Source organism: Hydractinia symbiolongicarpus, chromosome 6, assembly GCF_029227915.1.
Source record: "Hydractinia symbiolongicarpus strain clone_291-10 chromosome 6, HSymV2.1, whole genome shotgun sequence".
Lineage (NCBI taxonomy): Eukaryota > Metazoa > Cnidaria > Hydrozoa > Anthoathecata > Hydractiniidae > Hydractinia > Hydractinia symbiolongicarpus.
The window spans coordinates 10465429-10485151 of NC_079880.1; the positions used below are offsets into that span (position 1 = coordinate 10465429).

The 19723-nt window shown below is 33.7% G+C and overlaps 3 protein-coding genes across 4 annotated transcripts; 2 read left to right on the forward strand and 1 right to left on the reverse strand.

Annotated features, from left to right (window-relative positions):
• The first annotated feature begins 1656 nt into the window (after nucleotides 1–1656).
• Nucleotides 1657–4014, forward strand: LOC130647517 (microsomal glutathione S-transferase 1-like). Its single transcript, XM_057453399.1, has 4 exons — nucleotides 1657–1694; nucleotides 2296–2426; nucleotides 2905–2999; nucleotides 3639–4014. The coding sequence occupies exons 2-4, from the start codon at nucleotides 2304–2306 to the stop codon at nucleotides 3883–3885; spliced, it is 465 nt and encodes a 154-aa protein (XP_057309382.1). The 5' UTR covers nucleotides 1657–1694; nucleotides 2296–2303; the 3' UTR covers nucleotides 3886–4014.
• Nucleotides 4015–8139: 4125 nt separating this feature from the next.
• Nucleotides 8140–10873, forward strand: LOC130647518 (microsomal glutathione S-transferase 1-like). 2 transcript variants are annotated; one of them, XM_057453400.1, is made up of 4 exons: nucleotides 8140–8203; nucleotides 9224–9354; nucleotides 9819–9913; nucleotides 10514–10873. In XM_057453400.1, the coding sequence occupies exons 2-4, from the start codon at nucleotides 9232–9234 to the stop codon at nucleotides 10758–10760; spliced, it is 465 nt and encodes a 154-aa protein (XP_057309383.1). In that variant the 5' UTR covers nucleotides 8140–8203; nucleotides 9224–9231; the 3' UTR covers nucleotides 10761–10873. The 2 variants fall into 2 exon arrangements, with proteins under 2 accessions (XP_057309383.1, XP_057309384.1); XM_057453401.1 differs by having other exon boundaries at nucleotides 8198–8224.
• A 1862-nt stretch (nucleotides 10874–12735) lies between these two features.
• On the reverse strand, nucleotides 12736–18739 carry LOC130646972 (dual specificity protein kinase CLK2-like). The gene is made up of 12 exons (XM_057452657.1): nucleotides 18394–18739; nucleotides 16501–16699; nucleotides 16196–16256; nucleotides 15596–15715; nucleotides 15363–15453; nucleotides 15130–15205; nucleotides 14685–14779; nucleotides 14334–14463; nucleotides 14100–14182; nucleotides 13451–13530; nucleotides 13093–13180; nucleotides 12736–13000 (listed from the first exon to the last, which is right to left on the reverse strand). The coding sequence occupies exons 1-12, from the start codon at nucleotides 18589–18591 to the stop codon at nucleotides 12836–12838; spliced, it is 1386 nt and encodes a 461-aa protein (XP_057308640.1). The 5' UTR covers nucleotides 18592–18739; the 3' UTR covers nucleotides 12736–12835.
• Nucleotides 18740–19723: the final 984 nt, after the last annotated feature.

The window sequence follows — 19723 nt, forward strand, 5'->3', positions numbered from 1 at the left end:
TAAACATAAAAATAAGAGTTTGATAAATGTTTAGTTGGTATACATTTAGTACATTTAGCTTTTTTGATAACTCTCTGGAGTGAGTGTACCTGTCAACATTTAAAATAATTCTTATTGCATGTTTTTGTTTATTTTGTAATTTTGTCAATTTTGTAGCGTTGGTGCTGCACCACGCAATACTTGCATAATTTAGATAGCAGTGAATGAAAGAAGAATATATGTTTTTAAACAATTGTGATCTAGAACAAATTTTCTTTAAATAGGATGCCAATATTCTTTGCGACTTTTTCTTCTAGAATATTTATATGTTCTCTCTAAGTAAGATTTTCATCAAGAATAACTCCTAAAAATTTCATACATTGTGCTCTTTTTATACTTATATTATTAATAGATAAATCAGGAAATTTCAATGGTATATCATCTTTTTTATTTTTGCCTGTGGATAAGTGTTACTTCGTTTCAGAAATATTTAGGGACAGTTTGTTTGCCTTAAACCATTCTGCCAGCTTAGAGAGTTCATTACTGACTGCGCGAAATAATGTTTTTATATTTTTATGTGCATAAAACAGATTTGTATCATCTGCAAATAAAATTGAATGTAAAATATTTGAAGCTTTGTTTAAATCATTTACATATATAAGGAATAAGAGTGGTCCTAACATGGAACCTTGTGGAACTCCACAGATGATTGTTTTGTAATTTGTACTTCCACCGTCAAAGGAAATGTACTGTTTTCTATTGGATAAATAACTTTCAAAGCACCGAATGTTGGAGATGTTGATACCATAGTTTTGAGTTTTTCTAGTAGAATTTTGTGATCTACGGTGTCAAATGCTTTGCTTAGATCTATAAAAATTCCTAGCTCGTACTTGTTTTCGTCAAACGCTTTTGATATTTCATTAACAAGTTTAACTATTGCATGATCAGTAGATTGACCTGCTTGAAAGCCAAATTGATTGCTATATAAAATATTACTAGAAGTTAAAAAGAGTAAAATCTATTGTACATTATGCGTTCTAGTATTTTTGAGAAACATGGAAGAACTGATATTGGTCTAAATTAGATACATTAGTCATTTCGCCTGTTTTATATACTGGTAGAACTGTTGCAATTTTAAGTTTTTCATGAAAATGTCCTTGTTTAAAAAGACGGAACACTTGAAGAGGAGATGAAATTAATGTTTTAACTATATTTACTTTTTTAAAAAACTTTTACTAATTTTACGCGAATATTTCGTTTTTAAAATCAACAAACATTACGTCTTGACCTTGTTAACCGTGCTTCGAAAATATCATGCTAAATGTTAAAGCAGGCTGTTGCCTGCTATTCGCATATTTTATTAGACAATATCTAACCACAACCCTAGAGCCTGTAGTGTTTCTTATACATCGTACACGTTGCATCCTCATTTTAAAAAACGATACAAGTGTTGAGAATGACGTTGGACATTAACATTTGATTGAAATTAAAATTGATATCCTCGTCCCCAGGGTTTATAACCTATGTCAAAGCCACTAGCTTACTTGATGTCAAATAGGTAAAAGTCCCTGGGCACGTGTTTGTTGATATTGACTCCAATTACCAATCAGCACGGCATTGACACGACGAATAAATTGAGCTCTAAATAGAATGTTATAATATTAGACCGGATTAAATTACAACTGCTCTTTTGTGTTTTTGCAGATCACTCGTCGGTAAGTAAATTTGTCATGGTATAAATTCTGTTTCTTACTTACATTTTTTTATAAATCTGGGGGAAATTTCAGTTTCAAAATTGCAGCAGTCTTTGGTTTTACAACTTATCTGTTCAGTTACTTTCATTAAATAATAAAAATATTACATGAACAAGCAAGTTTATTCTAGGTTAATGTTTCGACAGCTACTTCATCCTGCATCCTTCCTTAATAATTCAATAAATTCAATTAAACACTTACTAATGCAACCTCGTTCACAGGGCTTTTCGGCTACTGAGCTGTTATTACGGGGAGAAAGCCATCAAAACAATGCCCTGGAAACGAGGTTGTTACTAATGCAATGAATTATAAACTCCGTGACCTCGCGGCGTTAACAAAGATTAGTTTTCCAGCTTGTGCTAATTATCAGGGACAATTAACTGCAAGTTTTAATTTGTTAACACTTTGTTTAACCTTGTCTCCAGGACTATTGCTTCTCAAATGGCGCTGCGCTCAGTAAAAGGTGCTGGGGGCGAGCTTGTACCTTGTGCTGTTTGCGACGGTTTTACTTGTCATACTTTACCTATCATTTTAATCCTACCCTCTTCACATTGCTTTTTAGAATTAAAGATGGCGGATATATACAGCAATGAAAACCCATTGTTTAAAATATTGGCATTCTATGTTGGGGTTTTGATTCTTAAAATGTTTTTTGTGCAGATGTATACATCCTTTCAGCGGATTACAAAAAACGTAAGTCGAAACCTCTTCATTTTTAAGCTTTCTCTAGAATGCTGAAAATATAAATTTTTAATTTGAGGAAGAAGTAAAATATAGTTAAAAACACTCCATTTTATTTTAGGATCTTAATAATCTCAGATAACATCCTAGTCCCCAGGGTTTGTTACCTGACGTGAAAGCCGCTAGCGCTTACTTGACGGCCGGGTTCGACGTCAAAAAAAGCAAGAATCCATGGGGACGAGATTGGCTTTCGTATCAGTTTATGTAGGCCAATCAATCCTCACTGCTTTAAGAAAATCGTGTCATTTACGCGATGCGAATCAGCAATATATGTGCACGAATCAATACTGTCTAGTCTTATTGCGCATATAATGTCCTATAGTTCTTCCAGAAAGAAGTTCGTATGAATGACCAAAGGGAAATGGGGTTCTTCCTATGTTGGTAAGACAATATTCCGGGGAGAGTACTAACGTTTCTTTGTTGTGTTTAGATATATGCAACAGAAGAAGATGTAAATTTCGCTGACCCTTCTCGCAAGAAGGTGAAAGTCGATCCCCAAAATCCAATAGTGGAGAGAATTCGAAGGTAAGACGAGATAGTTCAGTTTTTTGTTTAGTTTACGAGTACTAGTAGTTGAGTAAAAGTGGATAAAATAAAAGTGGATAAAACAGTCTCACCTTGTCACCATATCTATATCATCCTTATATGACACAGTCACGGCGTCATCAGAGTCCTAGGGACGAGGTTAATAACGATAACTCTGCATTATGAAAATATATATGCGACCTACTTCACTATTATCTTAGCACATGCGCAGGCTAATGCCGCAGAGAATAAAATTTATTTCCATGGAGGAATTCAACTCACAATGTGAATATTTTACTTTTATTCCACGCAAAATATTCCGCATAATGTTAATCCTCTGTACACGATATATTTATATGAATATGCCTTATAAGAATATGCTTCATAAGAGAATATTAAGCTGTGGTTTGCTTAACAATCGAAAATACCTTAAGATTTATTGTCAGGCCAATTTTCCATAGAAAGGAGAGTAAAACGACTTATTGTTATCAAGCAACCTCGTTCCCAGGGTCTTTTGGCCCCTGAATCGTTATTACGGAGTGGTCAACGATGATTTTCGCTGCTATTAACTTCATCAACAAGGCAAGAAATGCCCTGGGAACAAGTTTGGTTATCAAGCTTTCTTTTGTCTTTTTATAGGGCACACTTAAACGACATTGAAAATATCGTACCATTCATATTTCTTGGTATCTTCTACATTTCAACACATCCTGTGTACTCAACCGCTCTCCTCGTATTTCGAATCTTCACCGCAGCGCGATTTTTACACAGTTTTGTGTACCTCGCACAAGTACGACAACCATTCAGAGCTCTTTCATTTGGAGTTGGTATAGCTGTGAATATTTTCATGGCAGTAAGTATCGTGATGTTTTACAGTAAGGTGTGAAAATGGAAACAACAAAGATGAGTAGAGGTAAATACAATGGACAGTTAATAAAGAAAGAAAATACTCGAAGATTAAACTAAAATTTTTACTTTTATTTTATGAAGCTTGAAAGAGAATTTTTAGTTGCCATTTTTGTTATGTTTTTTTGCTGTTTTGGGGTGTAAAAAGCAAACTCACAGCACTTGTCAGAGATCAGAAAGTGAAAACGCCCTGCGAATGAGATATGCAAAAATGTTCTAAGTTAAATAAGTGTGGATAACACCAAGATATACGTTGGTACCTTTTTCTTCTTTGCCGTCTATATTTAATTGCATAAGACCAATTTCTTTTTCTTTTTTGTAACTTGGAGGCCCTGTTGAATATGCATAGACTTACGAAGGAAGCTAACCCAAAAGTTTTTCTTTGATACTACATAGAACAAATCTCAAGAAATTCAAAAAACTTGACAATTTTAATTAAAATCCGTACCCCTTAGAAAGTTTAATATAACACAATCATCTTCCTTTCTTTGTTTACCCAAAATACTATCGAATAACTTGTTTTTAAACATTTCTTTGTACGTACGTCAAGTGTATTGTCATGCGAGTTCGATAGCGCTATTAAACACAGCACATGTGACAGCACAAAAGCAGCGGGATGTGACAGCACAAAAGCAAGACGCAGCTAGGTCTTAGACTATGGCCACGTCATACAAGAGGGTAAACAAAGATGGTACCCTAACTGCACTCACGTCTCAACACTATACTAATACTAGTCGATAAAGCACGTGGAAAAATCCACTTAGGCACAAGGACAATGAGAATATAGGTTGTTTTAGATTTTTTGCTGACGTCAGTAGTGCATATAAAAAAATGGCAAGATTTACTTTATCCGTTTACTGTAATGTACAGAGATTGAAACGCTGACCAAGAAAATGTATAAGATTATGTATCTTTGACAAACGGTTGCAGAGATATTGGGGTTTAAAGGTTTTTTGATGACGTCTTCAAGGACTCGAAAACATAGGTGGCCCCTAGTTACCAACGCGGTGAAAAATGACAGACATCACCACCTCGTTTCCAAGTTATTTGTTCTCAAAGTTTTAAGTGCACTGTACTAGCTTTACTTTTAATTTAAAGTAAAATAGTAGTAATATTGACGTCGCGCCGTAACGTCAGAACATTTAACACTTGAGACATAAGTGTTTCGGCTAAATCAAAGGAAAATAAAGATATCCACTTTGCCTGTTACAGATAGACACACAGACAGACACAGTCTCTGTGATATTATAAGATATTATAAGAGATACTGAACACAGCACACTTCTGGATCAACATTATCACACACACAAGCAAGTTTCAACAAGTTAAAAGAATATTTAGCACTAAACAAAGTTAAGAGAAGGAAAGCACAGACATATGCGCATACAAGAGAATACATTTTAAGTGTCATAGTATGGTTGCAAAGCTTTATAACATAACCATATCTTGTTCTTCACAGGTATGACTTATAGCATTTAAAGCTACGATGCTTTGAAGGAATAATAAACATGACAGCTGAGGATTATCTTTCGTCTATGCCCCATCTTTAATTTTTCTGTTTTTGAACTTTAATACGTCGTTCGTCCCAGACCATTAGTATAAAACGCGTTTCGTAAAAAAGGCTAATTCTTCAAGGCAAAACAGGCGCTAGTTTACGATAAGAACACGACATTTAGAAACTAGGTTATATTTTTTGTGGCTTTATGGACTAGCTTGATCAAATAACAAGAAAGACTAACTTCCCCAACCAAAATTTAAAACCGCAATAACAGATGTTAGGATTGGGTTTATATTACAGTATATTTAGTTTATCATATGGGTGTTTTTCTTGCACTGTGATTGGCTAATTTACAAAAATATGCGCTATATTTTTGTTTTCTACCGAGAAACGAGTGCAATATTTACTTATTTTTTCAATTCAACAGTACAGTGCAAAAAACTGATATTTTTTATAGCGTGCAAAAGTTGATATTTTCTCCTGATTGGTTAACAACTCGCTGAGCAAAGTTATTTTTACGAAACAAACTAACAATCAATCATAATTATTCACTGTTCAATTATCCTTTTGTTTCAACATAGTCAAAAAAGGTATTAGAAGTTTGAATTTAATTGTGACTTTAGGTTAGTGGGGTTATATCTATAGAGCGTTGAAGGAGTTCAGTGTTTAATTCGATTGTTATTACAAGCTCGTGAGCTTGTATTAAAACGCAAATGTGTCCTACAAGAATGGAAATTTTTGCCTCTCTGAGCACCGACACGGGAGTCGTCGTGTGTTCGAATCTCATCTTGGTAACTATTTTTACTTTTTTTTTCTTTTTTCTTTCTTAAAAAGATAAGACAAGTGTTCAAAACACTTGTTTAACTAACTAGTAAATAAAGGTGTTTCCACCAAACTTTTTAAAAGTGAATGTAGGCAGAATTAACTGAATTAATGAATTTCGCAAATTTTGGGGTTTGTGGGTTTGTGGTCTTTCTTCTTCCTGTCAGTTGGTTCACCCAAGACGGACCCATCGAAAATTAAAAGTTCGAGGAATTTTCCGTTCAGGAAGGTCTCACAAATCAATTTTGAAAAATAAGAGTGTAACAAATATTATTGCGTATCTGAATAGTAAAATATGTCGTGTCTAACTTCGTAACAAAAATCCCAATTTATAGACAGCTTTTTGTAAACTTTATTCGCGAGGTTGTTTGCGTATATCATACGTCTTGTTTAACTTCACTTCCACTAATTTGTACTGAATAAACATGAATATCTTACGAGTATATCAAATTACAATGATTTATGCTCGGTTAATATGATAAACTAGTTATCGCACTGTTCTCGAAATATATCGTCATATTTTTTTTTCATTTTTTAGTTCCTACTATATTTTCGTGAAATGTGTAAACGAGAACAATAAAAAACTTAAAAAATATTTCCGATGTTTTTCTTGGCATTGTGCGATAACTACAACATTTACGTCTTAGAATAGAGAGAAGCATCGGACTTTGCGGTTGAATTATGCACTTAAAGTGTCATAAACAGTGTTAAATTGTTGTTAAAATGTGTTGACAATGTAAGAGCTAGTCAGCAATATGTTCATAGCTACAAACAAGTAAGGCAGTGACGCAGGACTAAATAGTGCTAGTGTCGTTTTAGATGAAGTGAATGTTAAGTTTTCTACATTCTCCGTAGAAATTAGTGTAATCTAGATTACTAAAACTTTCAAAGCTTCGCTTATACTTTCTCATAAAAACCACTCGTTAACGCTCAGTGTCCAGGCTCTGTGATGTTTCTATATATCTATCTATATATATAAACGGAATTCGAGAAAGTAAAAGTTCAATCAACCTCGTTCCCAGAGGTTGTTATGGATGGCGTCCAAATATAGAAAAAGTTAACAAGTTCTGCATACGAGGAAAGATAAATGCTACACAAAAGAGCAACTTGATAAGGCTGAAAGTATATCAACGCTCGAGAGGATATATTTTCCAAATATAAATTTAGTTTCAATAAAGTTCAGATCGGATCTTTCAACAACGTATGACACGTAAGAGACCTCTGCGTAGAAGAGCAATAACTATTCACCTTAGTTTAACCGTCGTGCCAATGTCGCGCCAAACCTTATTCTTGTACTATGAATAAGTAGGATACCCGTATCATGTGTACAGCAATGTCTTTATATGAAAAAGGTCCTGGATTATAGACTGTGTCAAACTACGATATTAGTTTAAGCATCCTTGTCTCCAAGGTCTTTTGACACAAGGGAAAATGTCCCAGGAACAAGTTTGTATAGATGACTTAGCGCAGATGTTTAGATAGACGGAGCATTGAGGTTTTGTATACATGTGGACTCAATTCTGTAAGGAAATACTATATCAGGTAAAATGGCTATTATTTTTCAATAATATCCGTTTTTCCGAAAAAGTTTGTCGGAAGCACAAGATCGAAGAGATTAATTGTTTAACTATATTTATGGTTGGTCTAAACGAACTCAGTACGATTTAAGATCTTTGCCGTGCTTCACAAATATTGCTTACTATTCACATATTCCATTCGACAATATCCAATATCCAACCTCAACCCCAGACTATGGTGTTTCTTAATGCATCGTACACGTTGCATCCTTATTTTAAAATACGCTACAGGGGCTGAGAATGAGGTTGGGCAATAACACCATTAAACCTAATTAAAATTAAAATTGACTGCAATTAAGTTGGTATTAATACGATGATTAAATTGAGCTCTAAATGGAATGTTATGTATAGACAGTGTTAAATTACAACTGTTCTTTTGTGTTTTTGCAACTCACTCGTCAGTAAGTACAACAGTTGTCATGGTATAAATTCTGTTTCTTATTTAAAATTATTTTATTATTTATTATCTTTATATAAATATTCTATTATTTAAAAATCTTGGGGGAATTCGAGTTTCAAAATTGTAGCAGTTTTTTGTATGAAAAATTTTCGAAGGTACCAAGGAAGCCTTAAAAATATTACCACTTATATCTGTTCAATCATTGTCATTAAAAAATATAGATATTACAATGTCATGAACAAGCGAGTTTATTCTAGGTTACACTTCGACCGTTACAGCTGTCATCAATGGCGTAGCCTAGAATACCAAGAAAGGTTTTGACCATATAGTTACCATAGACCATATACAAAACTATGCTTTCACCAAGAACTTAAATCATATAAAAAATCGCTTTTTGTTTATTTAAAGAAATTATTCAGCTCAGATCGCTGCTAAGAATAAGCAAGACTCAATCTCGCATCCAGTACCTTTTTCCGTTTCAGTTTTACACGCCTTTTTTTATAATAATAATAATCAAGTTCTAACAGGATAGTCATTATTCTTATTTAAGTCTAATATTCTCATAAAGCATATTCTATAAAATAAAAAGTCTTTATCCTGCGTTCTTCCTTAATAATTCAGTTAGCTCGAAACCTAAACACGTATTAATGCAACCTCGTTCTTGTGGCTCCTGAGCCGTTATTTTGGGGAGAAATCATCCATTAAGAAAATGCCCTGGGAACGAGGTTGTTACTAATGCAATGAATTATGTCTTTCGAGACTCCACGGTTTCAACAAATATTAGTTTTCTAACTCGTACTAATTATTAGAGATAATTAATTGCAAGTTTTAGGTTATTTACACTTACATTTACATTTACACTTTTACATTTACATGTCGCCAGGACTACTTGCTCGCTAAATGGCGCTGCGCTCGGTAAAAGGTGCTGGGGGCGAGCTTGTACCTTGTGCTGTTTGCGACGGTTTTACTTGTCATACTTTACCTATCATTTTAATCCTACCCTCTTCACATTGCTTTTTAGAATTAAAGATGGCGGATATATACAGCAATGAAAACCCTTTGTTTAAAACATTGGCATTCTATGTTGGGGTTTTGATTCTAAAAATGTTTTTTGTGCAGATGTATACAACCTTCCAGCGGATCACAAAAAACGTAAGTTCGCCACCTCTTCATTCTTAAACTTTCTCCAGCTTTGAGAAATATAAACTTAAAATTCGAGGAAGAAAAAAAATGTAGTCAAAAATACTACACTTTCTTTTAGGATCTTGATTAAATCTCAGATATCATCCTAGTCCCCAGGGTTTGTGCCTGGTGTCAAAAGCCGCTAGCGCTTACTTGATGTCAAAAAGGCAAGAATTCCTACGGACGAGGTTGGCTTTTGCATCAGTCTATATACGCTGGTCAATCCTTACTGGTTTAAGGAAATCGTGTCATTAACCCGATGCGAACCTGCAATTTATGTGCACAAATCAATACTGTCTAGTCTTATTGCGCATTTAATGTCCTGTAGTTTCGCTAGAAAGAAGTCCGTATAAATAACCAAAGGGAGATGAGTTTCTTCTTCCGTTGGGAAGATTATTCCGGGGAGAGTACTAACGCTTCTTCGTTGTGTTTAGATATATGCAACAGAAGAAGATATAACTTTCGCTGACCCTTCTGGCAAAAAGGTGAAAATCGATCCCCAAAATCCGATAGTGGAGAGAATTCGAAGGTAAGATGAAATAGTTCAGTTTTTTTGTTTAGTTAGACTGTACCGTCATTGAAGCATGTACTACGTCAATTCGAAAATAAGATGAAATAGTTTAGTTTTCGAACAAGATTTTTCGTTTTGTTTACGTGAACTGAGTGGAAGTGGATTTTCGTCGTAGTAAACTGCACCGTCATTGAAACATGTAGGTATTAGGGAAGTAACAAAAGTAAAACGGTTCCACCTTGTCACCATATCTATACTATGCTAATATGGCAAAGTCAGGGCGTTATCAGAGTCCTAGGGACAAGATTGATAACAATAATTTCGCATTATGAGAATATATATATGCAACCTACTTCACTATTATCTTAACGCTTGCGCAGAATAATATTGCAGCGAATGAAATTCATTGCCATGGATGATTCCACCTCACAACGTAAATATCTTGCAATAATAACACATAATCTCTGTTACACAATGTTTCAAAGCAAGAGTATGTTTTATAGGAGAATATTAGGCTTTGCTCAAAAATTGAGAATCTTTAAGAATAATTCTCAGGCTGATTCTCCATAGAAAGGAGAATGAAAAGACTTATTAAGCTTTCTTTTGTTTTTTTTATAGGGCACACTTAAACGACATTGAAAATATCGTACCATTCATATTTCTTGGTATCTTCTACATTTCAACACATCCAGTGTACTCAACCACTCTCCTCGTATTTCGAATCTTCACCGCAGCGCGATTTTTACACAGTTTTGTGTACCTCGCACATGTACGACAACCATTCAGAGTTCTTTCATTTGGAGTTGGTATAGCTGTGAATATTTTTATGGCAGTAAGTATCGTGATGTTTTACAGTAAGGTGTAAAGATAGAAAACAACAAAGATGAGTAGAGGTATATACAATGGGCAGTTAATAAAGAAAGAAGTAAAATTTTTACCTGTACTGTATGAAGCTTGAAAAAAAATTTTTAGTTGGCATGTTATGTTTTCTTTTTGCTGTCTGGGGGGATGTGAAAGAAATTCAGAGCACTTGTCACAGATTAGTAAGTAAAAAAACTTCCTGGGAACGAGATTGGTAAGAAAGTTCTAAGTTAGAAAAAAGTGCTAACTCCTTCAGGATAACATCATTATATAGGTGAATATTTATCATAGCACATCCGTATTTCATTCTCAACAGAGAATGATTAGTGATGAACAAAGTAGTTTTTCTTCAATATATCATAATTTAACTTTTTACCTTTTTCTACTGTGCAATCTAAATCTCATTGCAAGACAAATTTTGATATAAAGGACATTTTCACTATTTTTTTTTGTAATTTGGGGGCACTATGAATGGCACAAAGACTTACAGAGGAAGCTAACCCAAAAGTTATTTCTTGATACTTCATAGAACAAAAGTTAAAAAATTTAAAATAAATTGACAATTTCAATCAAAACCCTTTGAAAGTTCAATATAACCTCCTTTCCTCCTTTCTTCGTTTCCCCATGTACCCAAAGTACTATCGAAAAACTTTTTTTTAAATTAATTCCTTGTTCGCAAACCAAATCTGTGTTCTAAAAGCGAGCTTGATAGCGCATGTTGAGTGGGATCTCAAACATGGAATAGAAGAGTAACAGCACCAAAGAAAGACACACAGCATCTAGGTCTCAGACCATGGCCACACCACACAAGAGAGTAAGCAAAGATGGTACCCTAACTGTACATAAGCTTCAACACTATACTAAATACTGAACATACACACTTTGTCTTGTTTTAATAACAACGCAGACTTGTTTTGACAAGTAATATTTAGCACTAAAGAAAGTTAAGAGAAGGAAAGCACAGACATACAAGAGAATACATTTTGAGTGTCACGTAGTATGCTAGCAAGGCTTTATAACATAACCGCATCTTGTTCTTCATAGGTAAGACTTATAGCATTTAAAGCTACGATGCTTTGAAGAAATAATAAATATGACAGCTGAGGATTATCTTTCGTCTGCCATATTTAACTTTTTTCTTTTTGAACTTTATTACGTGCTCTGGCCCAGACCATTCGTATAAAACGCGTTCTGTCGAAAGGGTCAATTCTTCGAGGCAAAATAGACGCTAGTTCACGATGAAAACACGACATTCAGAAACGAAGTTATATTTTTTTTGTAATTTAATGGACTAGCTTGATCAAATATTAAAAATAATCTTGGCTTAACTTCCCATTTAGGGAACCAAAATGTAAAAACGCAATAACAGATATTAGAATTGGTTTAAGAATGGAGAGAAGTACCGGGCTTTGCGGTTGAATTCTGAAACTAAATTGTCATGAACTGTGTTAACTTCTTCATCGGGATGTATTCTATTTACTTCTATTTTCATGCGTTGACAATTAGTTAGTTCAACCTCGTCCGAGGACGAGGTTATTAGTTAGCTATGTAAGAGCTAGTCAGCAATATGTTTACAGCTTCAAACAAGTAACGCAGTGACGTAGGACTAATTATGCTAGTGTTGTTTTAGATGAAGTGAATGTGAAGTTTTTTACAATTTCCGTAGTACTCAAGTGTAATCTAGATTACTAGAACTTCGCCTATACTTTTTCATAAAAACCACTCGTTAACGTAAGCATTGCGAAGTCAAACTATTTTTGATATCCCTTGGGCCAAAATACTCACGAAAACTCTATCTCAAATTTTTTTCACAGATTTTCTTATCTTCCATAAATGTATAAAACGCATATTTTTGCTTCTTCAAGCTTGGAGGGCTTAAACAACTACTATTTTTGTCCCCAGGGTCTCTTGCTACAATTAAGCACGAGAGGTTGTAGTGATACGAAATTGTTGGTCAAATATAACGAATAAAAAAGAGATTTATAAGAGTAAGATATATTGACAAATATTTATTAGAAAACCATTTTTATTTACAAGAAACATGAAATTTCATGAACATTTAATCTTTGAGTCGCTTGGTCACCTGCTTTCGTCTCTTCTACACTTCGTGGAAGTGTAAGGCGCCAGATAAGAGTGCTTAAGAGCTTCGCTTGCAGTTATACGATTACTGGGATCATATGTTAACATTTTCTCGAGTAAATCGAACAACTGAACGTGAATTTTTCTATCTGACGTGCGATATTCCTAAATGAAGCCGACGATAATTAGCGTTAAGATATAATTAGCGTATCGATAAGAAACTTAATACGATAGTATTGCTTAGATTTCATACTTACCGATAGGGGTTTACAATTATCTTCAACATACCGTCCCTCTACACTAGTATCCCAATCTAACACTCCTTTCTTAAAATACTTGGTTTTTCTAAATAACAAAACCGAAATTGTTATACATGAAAGAACAAAAAATAACCACAAGCCAATGACTTTAAATAAACGTGAAATAAAAGCAGCTAAATATTTCCACCATTATGAAAAACTACAACGGACTTTGATGGAATATGTCAGCATGGTTATTTGTTCGTTAGGAACATACATGGTGAAAAAGCTGAACGATTGCAGTTTTAGATTTAGAAGACTTTAAAGGAAAAGGAACTTGAAAGACAGAAATATTTTGCAACTGAACGACACGTACTTTGATTTTTTGATCATGCTGCTCGGAAGAGGACCTAATATACATTCCATCATGGCTAAATGTTCTTTGTTGTCGTGTGTCTAAAACGAGAACACAATCAGTCAATCACACAATGAAATAAAAGATTAAAATTTTCAAATTTTATGATGAAGTCATATTCACTTTTATTTTGCAATATTTCGGGTGGACAACGCCTTCATTTCGCGAACATAAAATTTAAGATTCTTAGATTTAACAAAAATTTACATAATTTTCCCAAGATGTGACAATAAAACAAAAATTAAATCGATAATGCATGGCAAAAAAGAACTTGAAATTTATTATGATGCAACGATAATAAATAAAATAGTTTAATGGGTAATAATGGGTTTTTCATATAATAAGTAATTCTAAAGCATGCGAGAATTACTTTTGTGTGACGTGCGTAGGAGATACCTAACGACTAAACAGTCAACAAAATCAGCTTCGTTGTGTTGTTTCAAGAGTTTCTTCAAATAGGATCATTAATCATTTTAAAGGCACTCAAGTTGTGCATGGTTAATAATATAACCCATACATTTATAAAAAGTGCACTTTATGTGAATTTCACAGCTTTTATACGTAGTAATCGAGTTGTTACATTTTAAAGCACATAGAGTACAGAACTTACCTGGAATAATGTGTTGCCTGTGTATAGTTCAAATATTATACAACCACAACTCCAAATATCACAAGGTTGAGACCAGCCCAATTCTAAACCAAAAAAGCTTTGATTAGAAAAATTCATTTCACAAAAACTAAAACAAAACCGAAGCAATTCATACAGAAGGGTTCTGTAAGAATTCAGCACTAAAATAAGACAAAATAAAATAAAACACAATGTATGATAATACAAAAAGCTTACCCAGAACAACTTCAGGAGCACGATAATGACGTGTAGACACAACTGTACTATGGTGTTCGTGATCAAATGTGGCTGAGCCAAAATCGATAAGCTCAATATCAGATTTGCGAAGAACGTGGATATTTTGTCGCTAAAAATATAAGAAATATTCATTACAAGCTCATAAAGGGTAGTCATGACAAATGGACGAATTTAATAATTTAAAAAGAAAAGAAATGTAAGAACAAGTTGTTACAACCATGACAATGGACAATACTTAAGAGATAAGAATTCATACATAAGAATTCACTTGTATTTTTAAAATTTTAACATTTAAAAAAAATCAATACAACATTAACAAAGATTACTTACTGCATTGTCACTCCAAAAAGAATCGTATGATGAATCAACAAATAACATATTTTCAGGTTTTAAATCAGTGTGTGTCAGTTTGATACTGTGAAGAACTAAAATAATTTTTCAACAATTATTTTATGATTCACAACATATACAATATTAAATCCGGGTATGTCAAACAAAATTTCTGCTCTCTAGTGAGTTGGGTATGAGGAGTACACCGTATTTCAAATAGCCCCAAACAGTTTGAAAGACAATGGACAAAAGAAATTGAGTACATGCACAGCACTTATGGATTGTATTATTAGAAACTTTAGGGGATGCTATATTGGCAACTTAATCTGCAAAAATATTTAGACCATGGTTCGAAAGTTAAGGAAGTAAGTAGAATGGAAACTTTATCCATCAATCTTTATCTATGCTAGCTAAAATTGAATGAAAAATGGATGTCTACACTTACAATTGATAGATGTAAGTAACTGTTCTGCAATGTGTTGTACTTGTGGCATCGTATATGGTTGATAAACATTTTCTTTCTAAATTAAAAATTTGTTACAGTGATCATATAAGTTACGGCCAAGTGAATTCATCTGAATTACTCCCATAAATGCAGCTAAAAAAGCTGATGCTTTAAGTTGCCTGCTACTGTAACTGATAACCAGTGGACTCGACAAACATTGGAGCCTAACGTACCATAAAATCAAATACACTTTTTCCAAGTTTGGGAAACACCAAACAAATGTGTTTATGATAATCAAAAGCACCAAGTAATTTGATGCATAAACTAGAAAGAGAAGTATAAAAACATATTGTTATTTACACATACCACAAGGAAATTTGCACATCACAAAGAGCATGTGTAAAATAAGAAATTTAATTTACAAAATCTCCCATAAAAAATACACCCCTAAAGAAATTGTACATACTTTTTATTATCAGGGTCTTTTTTAGCTAATTTTTCAAGGACCAAAATTTCCAATCTGGCGGCTTCCCTGTATCTTTCAATATTTTTAATGATTTTTATTGCAACATGTTTATCTCTTTTTCTGAAACAAATAACATATTAACATATAACACTAGGATATGATTTAATTATTATAGACAACAGCCCTCAAAATTAGCCCAAAAACCTGTTAGCAATAAATTGCCGACGACAGTCATTTTCAGCGGCAACCCCTCAGCAATAATTTCGACGCGAGAGAGTGAAGCAACAATAGCAATTTATTTAACATTAGTAGGCTGTTTAGTCAGAAAGTCGGACAACACATTAAGCAAGTGGATCTAAACAGCCTCTGCATTTTTTTGCTGGCGCGAAATGAAACCGCGCCAGCAATTGCCGATTGCTGACGCTAATTTCTAGGGCTGAGACAAATTTTATAATGTCAAATGCGCTAGCAATTAACAAAACAAACATTACAGCAAGGGTAAATTCATAACAGAATGGCATATCAGAATGGTAGCTACTATGATATAATTAGCAATGTTATTTTGAAGCCATTAATATTTTAAACAATGATTAAACTTACCTATCATAACATTCAAGACATTTTCCAAAAGTTCCTTCACCAAGTAACGACCTAATCTCATCTAAAATACCAGAAAAAAAGACAATTACAAAAAGTTAAACAATGCAATGTCAGTTTTTTTATCCAAACAACTCCTAATTTGAAGCATGCAAGGGAGAAATTTCAACAAGTCAAGTAATCTTATTTTGATGTGTATGCGGAGGACAAACAAAAACTCAGATAATTAAAACAAGCCTACTATTGCTTTTCATGATGAAGTGCACTCTGAAAATTCTTATGTAACTACAATAACTTAGTCTAAGTACATCTATTTAGCAGCAAATCCCCTGCTCTGTATATTAGATGACCGTCTCTATCGTCTCTCACATGACTTGATTGCCTGCTATGATGGCTGCTGATGCTAGATGATCTGCTTCCTGAGTTGCAGTTGTGACTGTCTTCATTTCTATGTATGTAGCCATTTTTCTTACTACCACGATGATGCCGAAGACCACTCTCTTTTTTCTGTAGATAGTTGTGCAGACAAAAATAAAATGACCAGGTTTTTCGATGGAGGCAAGATTCAGAGCATTGCAAAGAAGCAAGGTGTGATAGATTCCAACATCACATAGAGTAAGAAAATTGTTCGGAAAACAAATAAGTCAATGGAATGTTTTGAAACGATACACCAAAGGTAACAATTCAGAGGTGGGTTTCCAATAGGAGCAAAAATAAAATACCAATAAGTCTTTAGTTGTGGATTATTTTGAGAGTACGCTGTATAACTAAGGAAACCCACCAAGGAAATGTTACAAATTTTGACATTTAGCCTTCTTTAGTAAATTAGATTTTAGTGCTGATATATTGTGAAGCTAAGGAAAAACCTGTAATTTTAAGTTGTACCAAAACATTTTAGTAACCAAAAGAATAAATTATTTTACATCTTTTTTTAGCCCAAAGATAAGTATTTAGCCAAATTTAATCACAGGTTATGACCTTTTTGTTTAATATTAAAAATGAAATTAAAAAATGTTTTAACTTCATTTTTGTTTGATTTTGCATGACAGACCAAAGAAAAGGTGTTTGGTAAGTGTCCATCAGATAGTTATTGGTAATAGCAAACTATGATGGCATTGGTAATTGATAAAACTAAATTGTAAGCCAAAAAATTAAGAAATTCTGAAATATGTAACTTTTGTTGTTGTCTAATCAGCTATGGTTTGAAAAACATTTTGTTTAGCTATTTTTTTACATCATCTCATAAAATCATACCTGATAGCAACATTGCTTTGTTTTATGTCAAATTCTAGTTGCAGTTTTTCAGTCAGGGATAACCGCAAATTAGGCTATCACGCCAAATTAGGATAGTAACTTAGTTAGGAGATTTTTCATAGACTAGTTAGGAGATCATCTCATATTTAGATGTGTTTTCTTCTTTTATGATTATCTCGACAACCACCAAAAGTCTTTGGATCGGCTAATTAGACGAGAAATAGTCTATTTAGGCTATGTGCCACCATGTTGAAATAATGCGCGTGGGAAATTATGTGCATGGGAAATTTAGCCTTTTTCCAGAAGCAACTGCGGCCATAAAACAAAAGCCGTAAAACAGAGCATGGGTTCTTCAATAAAAAAAACTCTATATCTTCTGACAGCGCAAATAACAAAAAAAATATATTTGGACCATCAAAGAAGGTTCTATAGAATGTTTTTGGCTGACAAAATCATTGCGACTATGCACCAGAACAGTAATAGGCAGCAAAAAACATGTTGATAGCCAAATTAAGTGAGATAAATTGTCTAAATAAGCTATTGTAGACTAATTAGACTACCATAGCCTAATTTGCAGTTATCCCTGACTGTTTTTGTTTAAGTTTTTCGGTCAGTCAGGAAAACTGCTAAGGAAACAAATGCTAATTTGACGTACTGACCTAATTAGCAGAATATCGAGTTTAAATTGATTATTAAATGTCTAATTATACTCCAAAAACATACATCACTCCCTCATTGACAATCATAGAAAGGGAAAAATGGATGTTCCATTCATTTCAAAAGTGAAAAATTTCATGCCACCTTAGAGTGAAAAAACGTTTGATTTAAAGTGCGTCCTATTAAGACCAGGGACACTCACCAAACAATATTTTTGGTGTTTTAAGGTTTTAGCCAGCTAGTTAGGGCTGATTTACTTTCTTATATAAACACAGCAAGGAAATACAAACCTTGTCATATTGATAATATTGTTGCAGTCGGACTTCTCTGTCATATGATCGCTTTAATGTTCTTGTTCCTGAGGAGCCTCTGTAGTGCCTGTTGTACCTCTTCGGACTTTTGTGATGCCTTCTTCTTTCACGTGAATAACGATGGTGTGGACTTCTTGATCTGCTGCGGCTTTTGCGTCTTTCCATTCCGTACCTCATTCCAATAAAATTAGTGATATAGCACTTGTTCTGAACTTATATCTAAAATAAAGTTAGCTACGTCCTAATTTGGCGCCTTCCTTGGCGTGAAAAAATATTGCTGTGGAATACCAGTCAAAAAAGTAATGAACGCTGTTTAGAAGTGACAGTCGGCTAATTAAAGTACTTGTTATAATCGTCGTACAGTGTGTCCTCCAATTTAGTTGTGCTTAGATTTAACTAAATAATTTTTTTACAATACAACACTAAAGGACGTAGACGTTATACGTGGAAAGAATTATATTATATATATTATATTATATTATATATTAATAATATTATATTATATATTATATAGAATTATATGTTGTGCTTAGATTCTTGCTGGACATTATACTGGGTCTAAAAGCGTAATAGGGAGGCAACAAATTTTCTCGCGCATGTTTTTTAACGCCTATCTTACACATGCTGAAACCTTTTCCAGAAAGATCTGGTACTATGGCGTGTGTGTGTGAGGATGAGCTCTTTTTACACACAGTTCATGCATTTTGTTAAAAAAGTAAAAATGTGAAATCAAACTAAGACATAAGGTTTAAAAAATTCGAGTTACGTCATTGTCAGCTTCAAAAAAGAGGTTCTTTTTATTACCCTCTCTGCGGAACTATGCCGCGGGTCAGCTTTGTGTCGTTGTGTAGGTCCTGTGTGTGTCACTAAACTATGTCCCTATTTCTAAGCTCAAATAAAAAGAAATTCTTGTATCATGAAAATAGACTTCGTGGGCCACACGGCTGTTTCAGCTAGCGAGATTTCGGAAACTCAGACTGCGCATGTCAAAAAAAAATTTAAAATAAGGACTGGGGCGAGTTGCGCTTAAAAGTAAACAAATTTTAGGGTAGCTAGCACCAGGTTTAATAGGCATTTTAATCACATAAACCAACTTAAGGACTGGAAACTAAGTGGTTTAAATAAAATATAGTCCTATACCAATAAGATTAATTCAAATACAAAGCTATTCGCTTGTTGCCTAGCTAAAACAAAACAAAAACTTTCAACCTCCATTTTGAAGACTGTGGACACCATGCCAACTTAAAGCAAAATATTTTCAGATACGAAGTTATCCCACAGATAATTTTTATAAAAATCATTCCAAGAT

Coding starts and splice junctions, on each gene's coding strand:
- LOC130647518 (XM_057453400.1), top strand. CDS start 9,232: ATGGCGGATATATACAGCAATGAAAACCCTTTGTTTAAAACATTGGCA. Junction 9,355..9,818: donor TCCAGCGGATCACAAAAAAC/GTAAGTTCGCCA, acceptor CGTTGTGTTTAG/ATATATGCAACAGAAGAAGA. Junction 9,914..10,513: donor ATAGTGGAGAGAATTCGAAG/GTAAGATGAAAT, acceptor TTTTTTTTATAG/GGCACACTTAAACGACATTG.
- LOC130646972 (XM_057452657.1), bottom strand. CDS start 18,591: ATGAGGTACGGAATGGAAAGACGCAAAAGCCGCAGCAGATCAAGAAGT. Junction 13,531..14,099: donor CAGGCAACACATTATTCCAG/GTAAGTTCTGTA, acceptor TTCTCGTTTTAG/ACACACGACAACAAAGAACA. Junction 13,181..13,450: donor AGCATGATCAAAAAATCAAA/GTACGTGTCGTT, acceptor TTTGTTATTTAG/AAAAACCAAGTATTTTAAGA.
- LOC130647517 (XM_057453399.1), top strand. CDS start 2,304: ATGGCGGATATATACAGCAATGAAAACCCATTGTTTAAAATATTGGCA. Junction 2,427..2,904: donor TTCAGCGGATTACAAAAAAC/GTAAGTCGAAAC, acceptor TGTTGTGTTTAG/ATATATGCAACAGAAGAAGA. Junction 3,000..3,638: donor ATAGTGGAGAGAATTCGAAG/GTAAGACGAGAT, acceptor GTCTTTTTATAG/GGCACACTTAAACGACATTG.